We start from the raw sequence: 14,033 nt of genomic DNA on the forward strand, positions 1-14,033 counted from the left end.
CCTGCTGAGTCCTACTTCGTTTGCAAATGTATAGTATATCTAATGAGATAATCTGTTTATAATTAATTATAAAATCTAGACTTCAAATTAATTATTGAATGCACAGAAGGATTTTGTTACATGTATATGAGGATACTTCAGATCTATCAGAACCTTAAGGACTGTCATAGTCCATATCTACACTTTAAAGAATACATACATACTTCCCTAAGAGTGTCCTTTTCAAAATGCAACAGCTATGAACTCTAAAGGCAGGAATTCCCTCTTTTCCTTGTTCTCACAATGCATAGCATGCAGTAGGCTCCAGTTGTGGACTAAGATCTTTAGCTACTATTATGCTGTAAATGATTTAATGATGTTATAAGCAGTAGTCTCTTTGAATGTTATTGCTAGGCCTCTGACGGCTATGGTTTCATGTATTCTGTTACCACACTACTACCAGCTCAGTCATTATTCTTCAAAAGACTTAGAGCACTGTCTAAAATTGTTGAGACTCCCTCATGCCATATCAAGTGCTCTCAATTCCAATTAAATTCTTCAGGGGGCAAGAAAATTCAGCACACCTTGTAGATTTGGCTGATGCTGCAATAAAAGTACTAATGATAAGTAACAATGACTGTTTAAATGAAGACTACTTGGAAAACGAATTATTATACTTTCTGAGGACTAGATGCTGATCCCACATTCACTTGAGGAACTATTAACTGTCCAAGAAGAAAATGTACTAAAATTATAGGGGTTTTAATACAGAACAAAAGGAGCACAAATGAAGTCTAACTTGTGCCACAGGGATAAAAAGATTTAGTCACAGAATAATTTTTCTTTATGTGAATGACTTTATAATTCATTATAAAGAGTGACTTTACTTTTTTACAGTATTTTTAAGAAAATTAGACCAGATCTATACATTTAAATTAAAATCAAACTGTAAATCAAACTCTGGCATGCAAAATCCATGTATTAAAAAAAGCCACATAGGTGACCAAGAAGAAAAGAAATAAGGGGCTTTATTCATTCCTATGCATGTAAAAATTAATCCTTAACTGGATGCATGAAATTTCTGAGATAAACAAGTTAATTCCTGTGATTTAAAAACTCTGCAAAGAGAATGTATTAAAAATGTGCTTTAAACATGAGGAAATCTTAAAACAGCTAAGACTTAAAATATATTGCTTTAAGAACCTGAATCATCTACAATTGCTGCAAAATATAAAAAGTTTCTTTATTGATGGTAATCAAACAAGAAACTGGGAAAATCACTGTATTTTCCGTGGAAATCATGCTTTTAAATCCTGTATGTTTACCACTACATAATTTTTACATCTTCCTAATTAAAAAATATGTGACAAACCTGAATTCTAATTCATGCAAAAAAAGAACATCAGTGAATGAACATGAGTGAATGGTACCTACCAGGAGGCAGCATGGATTGTTCTTGGAATTGTTTCAAAGCATCCTTCAATCTCTCGATATCCTGTACTAATACAAGGGATTTCAGTTGATGTAGAAGAGTCAAATCTGAGGAAGAGATGGTGCGAAATTCAATATATCGTAAAAGCTCTTGGGCAGTTGCTGAATTGACAGCAGAATCCGTGCATTCTGATTTATCTGGAAAAACAATTAGAAAACCACATTAAAAATACTCAATGGGCACAGAGAACTTGCCTCATACTTTCTTTTTGAAGACAGCACCCTCCTTCTAGTGCATCTCAGAAACAAGTATCATATACTAGAGAGCAGTTTGTTCCTCCCATTTTTCATCTAATATTAAAACAATGGTAAGAGGGGAAAGCATCAAATTCAAAAAGTAAAAAGGACCATAGGATTCATCATGACAGGAAAGTAAGACGAACCTCAATTTTCCAGATTAGCACAGGAAGAAGGTGTGATGAAGAAACTGTTCGGTGGCCAAAGCACTGTTTTTGCTTCCCCCACACTAAGTATTATCAAAATGCACACACATGTTGAGACAGGGATCAGCTCTGTGGAACTACTGCAAAGCTCTTCAGGAGGCATCCAATTAGACTGTTCTTGTACTTGTACATTTTTATTTAAAAAGCAGATTATTACAGCATGCAAGACAGCAGAGAGGACATGCATTGTTTCTACAGCACTAGTGCATAAATCAATTCTTTCATTCCAGTAACAATGTTTGCCTGTTTTTTTACCAGCAAGTCAACTGAAAAGAACAAATTCTTCCAATTCAGCTTTTTGACATAAATACAAGAAGCATAATCCAATGTGACCATTTGAAAATGCTGCTAAAATTTCCAATTTTACCTAAAAAAAATGGGGAGTGTTACAGTCACTCAGCTAGAAAAGGTAAACAACATGTCTGATCTATATATAAACTGGGATTTGCCTTACAAGCAAGTTAGTCACATTCTGATTTATGGATGTGACATCTCACCTGCAGATGAACTTCCTTTTACCTGAGGATTTCTCTCTGTGCATTCCAAGGTCCCTACTGGCTCACTCCTCCCATCAGTATGTTTGACAGCAGGGCCAGTTGTGTGCAACACACCTGTGGACAACTGACCAGGTTTCTGTTCCGGCTCAGGTATCAACAGCAGAACTGTTAACTGAATTTGCAGTCCTTCTCAGGTACTCTGGCATTCCACTGCAGCAAACGCATGCAGTTTAGCTTACATTTACTTAGCCATACACTGAAGTACTACAATTCTTACTTTCGATGATGGCATTAGCCAGAAAGTAGGAGGTACTTTGAACAATAGGCTTCTGCTGATGTAGCAGAAAAAATTAACAGCAAGCAAAGAAAATTCGACATATAAAACTTGAGAAAAAAAATTAACATTAAATCCCTGATGTAATCTTAACAGGGTTTTTAAAATAATTACGTAGTCTAAGATTAATTTATGGGACCGGGAGCTGACAGCTCTGACTTAAGATGGATGCATACAGCTAGGCAAGCTCTTTAATATTCTTCATTCAGCTCCACAAAGGCAGTCAAGGCCACGCACTTTGAAACATTTTTCCACTGCTTTTTTCCAGTTTTATAAGACAGTTATAATTTCAAAGCCATGTTCTGAGCTGAGCAACTAAAGAACACAACCGCTTGCCCTTAAGAAAACATACTTAATTCTAGATGATACCAACATAATCTGGTGTATGTACGGATAACTACTATTGAAACGTCATTATCTCTGAAAGGCATTTATGACATAAGCATCATAAAGTCAGCTTTTTAGGAAGGCAAAGAAAGAAACATACAGTAGGAATTACTCTGATTTTAGTGGCTACATGAACATTGAATAGGCCATTAAGGACAACAGCCACACAACCCTTCTAAAAGTGCCATGGAATGTACATTGAGTATCAGTTCACGTTCGTCTTGTTCAGAAGTGCTTCATGCCAATACACTTTCCCAATGCCAACAGTATTTCTCCACTCCTCTTCAATGCTATCTGCCTAGATTTTCTTATATAGTACAAATAAATCTCCTCCTGGGAGGGAGAACTTTCCGAAAAGTAGGTTGGTTCAGAAATGGTAAGCATTAGTTTAGGATAGCAATTATTACCCTCATTTGAAACTCTGAAAACATGCAATCCTTCTGGATATTTGCTTGCAGGGGAAAGCAGAATTTGGTCCTATTTAACTACTACGTTTAGCCCAAGTGCATCTGGATATTTTAAAAAAGACCAAGGAATATTATGTATATTTTCAAAGAGAGAAAAAAAAAAAAAGATATTAGGACCACAGCTTTTCCTATTGATGTGGATTCTTACACATTCATATACACACCAGAAAATGGGACAAATAGTAACTATTCACATGTTTTACTGAGTTCAAACCAGATGCTTCTCTGGTAGATTTGACCCATTCTACAGCAATAATAAGTATACTTCTATTTTCCTCTACATGGTAATACTCAGGAAAAGAAAGAAGAAAGAGTGGTACATACTGTCAGTAAAATAAATTTGTTGTGTTGCCTGCAGGAAGTCCAAAATGCTATTTGACTTTTCATCTATGTCTTTTAAGCCTGCTGCTTCTTCTCTGTTGCTTTTGTCAGGTTGATATGTAAAATCCACACTGGTAGTTTTTGTTACTAAGCCAGATGCCCTCATTTTTTCTTTCCGTCGCTTCTTTTTCATTTTCCTCTTCTTGTTTTTGCTTATTTTAGGACTGTCTATCTGCTGCAGTTGTAAATCATCTTGAACAAGAGTCTTTTGCAGACCAGATTCTGTTTGTTCTCCATGTAAATTATTATAGTTTTGCAAACTGTTCTTTTGTTTCTTCCTTCGAATGCGCTTTCTCTTGGTTTGTCCTTGATATTCCTCCTCTGCAGATTCAAGATAGACATGATAGTTGTAAATAAGAAGATCTGTAATAAGCATTTTGGAACTGCATACAATGAAATATTACTCTCTTCAAATTCTGGGATGTCTGAGTGGCTCTAACATTACTTTTATGCTTAGAATGCCTTTCAGTACTACAGTGTCAAAGCCAAATGTTCCAAATGCATTGAGTAAGAAGTTCTTCCCTTCTGCTTTCAGTAAGGACTGTAGTCTCCATGCTACATGCTTTACATCATATTTAATTTTTAAAGGCAGATAGTACGGCTCAATACAGAGAGTGAGGGCACAAGATTTGCCAGGGCAAAAACCAGAATGAGCAGGCTGGGGGACGCAGGATGAGAGAGCTCCCCCAAGGAGCCCCACATCACAAGAAAAATGCATGTAATTCACAATAAAAGACAATAGTGTTTATATAGATGAAATATATACAATAGTTCTGTGCCTTAAAAACATGAGGCATCTGTTTCTGATTCTTCTACTTTCTCCTTAAACACGTTCTTCCTTTGGGATATCTTACTGCTAGCTCAGCTTTGGACATCAACTTTACAGGCAAAGCATGAAAGGCATCAGTAACCTTGGCAAGTAATCTCTGATCTATTTAACAGCCTGTCTTGGTTTTGTCATGCCCTTGCTACATTATAATTTCCTTACTAGCTAATTCTTCAAAAGACTCAAATGTCAAGGGAAAGCAGTCCCTCTTGCTCTCCAATACAGCTTTCATGCTGCTTTACTCAGATCTTATCCCTGTACTCAAAGCCAGAGATCTAAAGTCATCTCTGACCCTGAACTGACTGCCTCTCCCACATGCTCACTTCTAAGTGTGAGCCATCCTGGCACTGGCAAGGGAAGACTGTCAGAATCCATCTTCCCTCTGACTGCACTGTTGCTGAAGTCCATATTAATGCCTACAGTAACTCCAGTGCCACTGAATGAAATTCCTTCTTTCATGGTCTAACAAAATCCTCACATGTTTGAACATCATGGTGTGCAGAATAGAAGTGTTCTTCTAATGTCTTGCCCTATGAAGTTAAGCCATTTGTTCTTCCCTCAACCTCTACCTGCCTGTTTCTAAATTCCTCAGAACGCATTAAGCCCAGTGCTCTTATTTACCTGGCTTTACACCATTCCTCTCCCCTAGGGTCAAAGAATCCTTGCTTGGCTAATGCTGGTATAATGCAGGAGAGACAGCTGAAGCCCAACACTTGTTTCTGAATGATCTAGACAGTCTCCTGAACTGCGTCTGACACTTGGCTTGTTTGGCTTTCTTACCATACCTTCCCCTACCAGTGTTTGCCTCTACTTTCTCCATAGTTGGAGGCCCTCTCTTTAATTTGTTTCTTTTTCTGCCTTGAACTCTGTCAGCTCTGAGCCACTTTCTCTTTTTAAATACCACCACAAGACTTCTAGTTCTTTAGCTGACAGATGACTCACTGCAAAGCAATTTTCCATACTTTCTGTGAAGAACACTGAATAAAAATAAATTTGCTGTATTGTAACTGAACACCATAGCATGTTAAAGACAAACCAAATGTCACCTCTTACCCACAGTATGGAATGCTTCACACGCATGGTATTTGAGCTAAATATCTTTATACATGATTTGGACATATGGGATGTGGGAAAATAACGTCTGTGTCATTCTGTAGGAACAAAATATCAGAACTGAAGGCAGATATGAATGGTGAAAGATGCTATAAACAAAACATCAATGTTTCAACTTAAGTTCTAATTTTGATTTTCATGGAAGTGTTTGTGTTATAATAGATAAATTTCACTATAAACATAGATACATTGTTCCATAAAATTTCTCAGCCCTTTGTTAACCTGAACCACACTGTTTGCTTATAAAGCTACTCTCATCTCTTCTCAGCAATTAAGAATTCAAAAATCACTAAATCTCAGCAAAATTATACCACGTTCTGCAGCCAACCACCCTCAAATGGTTTTAAGTCACTTGAAAAAAATAGTGCAGAAGGCAGAACAGGGACAGGTGGACTTAGTCACCTTGGAGGTCTTTTTACAACTGTGACAATTCTGTGATTCTGTGAAATCCAAAGGTTGGCTTATCCTTGGTAGCTCAGGAACACAGAAGGTCTGAAGAGACCAGGGTAAAGCTGTCAAAAATCAGAATTAATGCAGTCTTCCTATGTGTATGTTCTTAAGATAAATAACCAATTGAAAGGAAATCAGAACTGTGTTGACTTTCCTCCAACACTGATAACAAATCAAACACATGACTTTACCTGGTTCTCTCGAGGACTTAAACTGGCAGTCCTCTAGCAGTTTCTGTCATTGGGAGCTACTAACTATTCAACAGCAGGAACAGATGAAATTTGATGCTGACAAATGCAAAGCAATGCACACAAAAGGGATTAATTTGAACAACTCACTTCTAGGGTTAGAGTGAACTGTTATCAACTCAGGAAAAGCAAAACAAAAGCCAAATCTCTAGTGAGATGTCCCTGCTTATCACAGAGGGGTTGGACTAGATAACTTTTAGAGGTCACTTCCAACCCAAAACCTTCTCTGATTTTATGGTTCTATGATTAGTATGGAAAGCTCAATTAAAACATTTGCCCAGTGGCTATCTGTGATCAAAAGAGCAAACACTCTGTTTGTATACATAAAAAAGAGGATGGAAAATGACAGCAAAAATATTCCAAAGTTATTAAATAAATCTGTGGTACTCTTCAAGCTTTTAACACTATGCTTCTTAGTGTAATCCTAGCACAGTAAAACTTGGGCAGACAACAGGAGGAATCTTACAGAAGCTACCAAAGAAACTCCCAAAAGATTTACATGACTTGACTTGAAAGAAAGAGTAACAAAACGGGCTCTCTTTCTGCCTCTTCAAGCACCTGAGAATGGTCATGCTCAGGATTAGGACTTCTCCCCTAAAAAAGGTGGCAGGATCAATAGTCCAACTGAAGAACATCTACACCAGTGCACACAGCACAGACAACAAACAGGAGGAGCTGGAAGTCATTGTGCTGCAGGAAAACCATGATACAGTTGTCATCACAGAAATAGGGTAGATGACTCACACAACTGGAGAGCTGCAATAGGTATCTGCAAACTCTTCAGAAGAGACAGGCAAGGCAGGAGAGATGTGGTGGCCCTGTATGTCAGGAAGTGTTTTGATTGCCTAGAGATAATGATGGCAATGAAAGGGTCAAGAATTTAGGGATAAGAATCAGGGTAAAGGCCATTAAGCAGATTCAATGGTAGGAGTCTGTTATAGTCTCCATCCAACCAAGAGGAAGAGGCAGATTAAATATCCCATAAGCAGCTGGAAGAAGTCTACAATCACTAGCTCTTGTTCTTATGGGGGACTTCAATTTACAAGATGTCTGCTGAAAGAAAATAAGAAGAGCCAAAGTCCATCTAGAACGTAATCTGGGTCCTGGGGTAAAAGACAGTAACAAACGTTTCTATAAATGTATTAGCCACAAAAGGAGGGGTAAGGAGAATATCCATCCTTTACTGTATTATGGGGAAAACATAGTGACTAAAGAAGAGGAAAAGCCTGAGGTACTTCAAACATTCTTTGCCTCAGTCTTTAGCAGTAAGACCGATTGTTCTCCAGGTCCCCTGAGCTGGAAGACAGGTAAGGTGAGCAGATTATTCAGTGGGATTCACCTCCCACAACTTTAGCTGTCTAAAAGGCAAATACTTAGTGCATACTTAGATCTGTGCTCCCTCTGATAAACAAAAAGATGCTAGCATCTTCAGAAAGCAATTTACCTCATCCTAAACCAGCTGGGATGGAAATGCACCCTGCAGGTCTTCATATCCCTCTCCCCTTCCAGTAACTACAAAGGAAATACAGACAATGAATTTGGACTAGATGCTTGCAACAATTGAAGAATGAGTCTCTTTTTCAGAAATGAACAGTATGGAGGAAGGTGCTTCTTAACATGAGTCTGCTCATCAGACTGATTTTAACTAAATATAAAATTCATTGCTTTAAGAGAAAAATCCCACACTTTGGACTGATTTTTTACTTTTCAAACCAGTAGGGAAGCCGGAAAAAATTGATGAATTTGATTCCAATAATTTCTCCCACTGACTGAAGAGGTCTGTTATACAAAAGTAGCATAATTATACCAAGTGCAGGGGATATATACTACACATGCAATCTTAGTAGGGTGTTAAATACATACTCAAATAATGCTAATAGAACCATCAGCTTCTGGATCACACTAACTATACCCACAACTGCAGCTACAGCTTGTCCTAATTCTACAAGAGCCAATGATTCTCTTTCTGTTCCATAATAGGCTGCCATCTCTCTCCCTCCTAAGACCCATCTATGCTCTGCAAGTGGCTTAATTTATCACATAATCCAATTATCCAGAAGCAATTGTCTTCAACTGTTTTAGTCTAGACTCAGTGTCCTCTCAGACTGAGCAAAGTGGTGTTCATACAGAGTGCTCACACACATTTTCCAGCAATGGTCATAATTCCCATATGCATTTCTTTCAGCTTTAATAAGAACAATCTCCTCAGGAACAGTTCAAAGTTAAAAATAACTTTTCTTTGTGTGTCCCCCCCACCCTCCCAGATTATTTTTAGTCTAGATTATTTTCCTGATGCAGTTTACCATGCAGCTGCACAGTCACACTAGCCTGATTGACACAATGACATGCAAGTGGGAATGAGTAGCCTGAAAGGGAAAGTCAGCACCAAAAGAAAGTGTCCTCCTCTAACAGCCTATATCTCCTGATCTGAAACAATTAAAAGTTTTCTCTGTGCAAACAGAATGTCTCCTTAACATAAAAGAGGCAGAAATATCCAAAAAACAGACTTAAAATGAAATACAGGAGTCAAGGTTATAGATACTGCTTACTGAATTCTTTTAATGAAAAGCCCACACATCCAGTTTATATCTTCAAGGAAAAATACAAAGTAATAAAAATAATTATTTACATAAAGACTCTAAATAAGATGACTTTTATTTATTAACTTCTATTAAATTAGCAAGTTACTTTGTATTCATCACCAGGACACCTGGAGACACAAAGAGATTAAATACAAAGCTTAACATAAGTTAACGGCAACAGCTGACTACCAACAGTTCCTCTCATCCAATCTAAACATCAGCATGAACACATTGCTGGCAACTCCGACTGAAAAGATGAGCTTCCTTAAGTTTATCTGTATTATTTCAGTTCCTTCAATGGCAGATGGAAACATTCAGGGAAAGCATCAAATCAGGCAATGAAAAATGGAAGGCTATTTACTTGGGTGTCTGTAAGTCTAAGGTATACAAAGTTCCACAGCATGCCAAACTGAAGTTTGGTGTTGAGTATCCGAGAATAAGCTGGTGGCACTAAGGATTTTTTAAAAATAGGTCCCTAAAGGTCCTTAGAATAAACTTTTAGAACAGCACATTAAAAAAAAAAAAAAAGTAAAGCAAACTGAGGAAAAGAAAATCTGAGCTTTAGTAATCTCCCCTATAATGTGCTCAACATGACTCGAGCATGGCAGCTGGCTCTCCTGCTCCAGAATCAAGTTCCACAGGAGGCTTTCTGGATGTTGTTCATGGTAATTTTGTTTTTTGCTCAGATGAAACAGGACATGTGCCCCTCCTGATTTTTCATTCAGTTTGAACTCTTTTCTTCTCCCTGATATTCTAGGTAGATTTCCCATGGTAAAGCAAGAAGTCATTGCAGAAGAATTTAATTTTGGTTTAGGATCTTGCAAGGGAAAACCAACCTATCTTATTTTTAGCACCAATTAGATAGCAGCAGCCACAGTTTGGTCAACAGTAAAAAGTTCTGGCTAGCCAATGGAATAGAATGTAATGGTTAATTATCCGAGAATAAGCTGGTGGCACTAAGGATTTTTTAAAAATAGGTCCCTAAAGGTCCTTAGAATAAACTTTTAGAACAGCACATTAAAAAAAAAAAAAAGTAAAGCAAACTGAGGAAAAGAAAATCTGAGCTTTAGTAATCTCCCCTATAATGTGCTCAACATGACTCGAGCATGGCAGCTGGCTCTCCTGCTCCAGAATCAAGTTCCACAGGAGGCTTTCTGGATGTTGTTCATGGTAATTTTGTTTTTTGCTCAGATGAAACAGGACATGTGCCCCTCCTGATTTTTCATTCAGTTTGAACTCTTTTCTTCTCCCTGATATTCTAGGTAGATTTCCCATGGTAAAGCAAGAAGTCATTGCAGAAGAATTTAATTTTGGTTTAGGATCTTGCAAGGGAAAACCAACCTATCTTATTTTTAGCACCAATTAGATAGCAGCAGCCACAGTTTGGTCAACAGTAAAAAGTTCTGGCTAGCCAATGGAATAGAATGTAATGGTTAATTAGAATAAAAGCAATACTGAAAAGATCTCTGGAGCACAAGGCAATGTTAACATTTTTACACCCCTTTTTTTGTTTGTTTGTTTCAAATCATCATTTGAAATCAGGAAAAAATGCTTTTCAAATCTACAACACTTCTGACATTGGACAAAACTGCAAAAGTCTGGAAGCTGTTTAGAATATGAATTGTGTCATTTGTGCATTATATTGACAAATGAGAAATTAATATAAAACTGGCAAATGTTGCATATGTTTGTTGCCTACCATAATAGAGTACCTCTTGGATTTAAAGCAATCCAATAAACTACAATGACAATAAGTAAAGGCAGATATTGTGGTCTGCAACAGTTTTCAAACATAAACGTTTATCTGACTGTATATACAGATGAATTTCTAGTATTCATAAGCTATATCAAACTCCAGCCATAAGAGGAAGTATACTTGGTCACAAGCATCTTTCTGGGGCTTTGGCAATTTTTTGGTGTAAATTCAAGGATTTTCAAAGGAAATACATAGAAACCAAGCCAGCTGTAGTACATGTAGCCACGCATTTCCTGGCTCTTCAAAGAATTTCGAAATATGTGTAGATTTTCTTTTTGCAAACCTCATGTTGATCTTTCCCATGCAGATGACAGGTTTTGAGGCATCCACAGATCTTATTTTGCATTATAATTTGTAAGGAACTGCCTAAGGCAAACACCAGTATTACAGACTAAAGTTCCCTGGATAATTTAAGAACTATTTTAAAAAACTGGCATCACACTATCCAGCCTCAAAATATCTGAAAACAAGTGGTTATGCATCAGTGTCAGTACAGTGGGCAATTCCCTATCTTAAACTTGTTCAGAAATTTTAGGTTAATAAAATCTGGTACTAATGATTTTATATTTTATCATTTATTTTGTTGTATGACCATCACATCACTTAAATTTCCCATATCCTTTGAGCAAGCCCAAGAAAGACTGTTTTAGCATGGGATTCTTCAGTTTTTTCCACAGATAACATAATGCAAAGAATTTACTTCTCCAAAACAGGCCTCTTTAAGTATTTCTTCTACATCATGATCACTGGCTCAAAAGCCTGGCAGGAGCATTGCCCCGGATGCATCAGAGGACCTATTACTGGTTTTAATTCTTTGTACCATTGCTCAAAAATTCCTTAGCCTATCTTACCATATTTTAACATCTATTTCTGCCTAAAACATACTTTGGGTGTGAATTCAGTTTTTTAAAGGACACCTACTTCTAACAGCTTCCTTTACTCTGTTGTCTAGCTCTGCTGTCTTCCTTTTAAATTTTCTCAAGCCTTTCATGACAGGTGGTGGGCACTGGCCTTAAATATCACATATGGTGTCCTTATGTAGCCTCCACACCACCTGGCACAACTTCCTTCTCTTAGATGACCTTTTTCAAGTTCTTAAGTATCTTTATTTTTGTGTAGCGTCCCTTCTTGAAGTAGATCACAACTGTTGTAGGGTTTTTGTTGTTGCTTCAGTAGGATGTTGAACCTAGTGGTTACTGTTGCACTGTGACTCTTCTGAACCAAACTGCACCCAGGACAAAGTCAAGAGTCACAGTTCCTGTTGCAGCCCCAACAAACAGTGTCTTGGTTATTGACTGTGTCTCAAAACAGAGACTTTTCACATCTTAATGCAAGAGTCACACCATTTGAGCAGGGAGAAACTGAAGATCCCATTACTATACCCTCTGATGCTTCTCTGATATTGCAGCATACAGCAATGAGGATTCACAATCCCAGCTAGATACATGATGGAACAGATTCTAAGCTTGCTTTGCTTTTTGATATGTACACTCAGTACACACATACATTGATGTAAAGCATCCAGGAGATATTTGAAACTATTTCAATGAATAAATTACTTTTGACAATGCTTTGGGCCTTCTGTGAAAAGCAATGCTTGATGAAGGCCACAAGTTTTCTAAAAAATAACTGCCTTTCTGATATAAATTCTGTATTGTTCATTGATTTAATTTTGAACTGAAAACAAGTATTTTGACTTTTTATTGATCTTTCTCATTTTTTAAATTTCAAGCTCACTATCTTAATTATTTTTGGTTTTTTTGGGTGAATTACAAAAAATCTGATTCAGACACCACTGTGTAGAAGCATCAAGCAGCACCTCCCAAATGGGCTGGGTGGTGCTTTCCAAAAACACTGAGAATTATGTTGGCACAGTGGAAAAAAAATAATAAAAAATCAGGGAGCTGAGCATATTCACAGACTTGAAAGAAGAACAGAGATTCACTGATAATCAGCAACTGTTCTGAAGGCTACTAAATCAGAAATGCTTAAGGATCTTAAAGCTGGACATGGAGTTTCTACAGTTTAGCAGTCACAAAGACTAATTACTTCTAAATACAGAAATCTTCTTAGTCTTTGCCTAATAAGATTATGCCTTTGTATTTGAACAGAGAGCATCACTATGAATTGGAGAGGGAGATTTGTAACACTTGTATTTTAAAAATGGAAATATTTTAAACCTGTGATGTCACATACACACTTTAAAAATTTCTTCTTTAACTTTGCAGGACACACTACAGATTCAGAGTTTTGTTTAAAGTCTTTTTTCCCCCAGAGCTGGTTTTCAACCAATCCTTAATTTAAATAATCCAAAGCTTGCCCTTTGCTCAGATTAACAGAAATTGTACAGAGTAACAGAAATTGTAAAGAAAACTTGCAATCTTAAAATCAAGCTCAGCATTTAAATGTTCTTTCCAAATATACCAGCTAAAATATAGAAATGTGTAAAAAAATTAGACTACAGGAATACAGACTATTAAAAGATAGACAAGCAACTGAATGGAAAACGGCTATCTAGTATCACAGAAAAATAGATAAAAGAGTATCAAAGAGAAATACTATACTGAAAGTATAGCATCTAGTTTAGTTTTTAATTACTTAGTTGGCCCAAGTGCAATCCCAAGCTGTGGGGAACAGTCCTTTTTTTTCCCCTCTATAGAAGACTAAACAACAAATGCCTTTCAAGTCAGCAAGACAGGAGTGATGCCTTTTCACTGATTCACTCAAGGACAGAATGAGCAGGCCTCTTGCCCTACCAGATAAGTGCATAGCAAAGAAGCAGCACAAGGGTCATAATAAGTGGCAGAGAAATAGACAATAGGTTAAAAACTGCCTCTAACAGAATATGTACCTGGCCAATGGTGATTGGCTAATTCAGACCGTGGTGCTTCCTGGAACAATGGTCTCTGATCTATAAGAAGAGAGTAGGATCTGCTCTCTGCGGGTCTCTGCTCGCTCTCTCTGCCTGCCTGGGACAAGACCCCGCTGCAGCACCTGAACCTGCCTGAGTGCCACTCCGCTGCGAGGAGAAGCAAAGAGGGGGGCACCGCCTGTGCCCGCTCCCAGGGACCCTGCCTGC

General features: G+C 37.5%; 1 protein-coding gene across 1 annotated transcript in view; it reads right to left on the reverse strand.

Annotated features, from left to right (window-relative positions):
- The window catches only part of ERICH1 (glutamate-rich 1), a 180,276-nt gene that overhangs the window by 3,249 nt on the left and 162,994 nt on the right, over positions 1-14,033 (reverse strand). Inside the window, exons 4-5 of the mRNA XM_009999258.1 lie at positions 3,923-4,300; positions 1,414-1,608 (exon numbers count right to left, since the gene is read on the reverse strand). Coding sequence (XP_009997560.1) covers positions 1,414-1,608; positions 3,923-4,300 — 573 coding nt within the window. The remainder of the gene's footprint in view (positions 1-1,413; positions 1,609-3,922; positions 4,301-14,033) is intronic.

The sequence above is a fragment of the Chaetura pelagica genome, unplaced genomic scaffold (assembly GCF_000747805.2).
Source record: "Chaetura pelagica isolate M959 unplaced genomic scaffold, ChaPel_1.0 scaffold90, whole genome shotgun sequence".
In the NCBI taxonomy this organism is placed as follows: Eukaryota; Metazoa; Chordata; class Aves; order Apodiformes; family Apodidae; genus Chaetura; species Chaetura pelagica.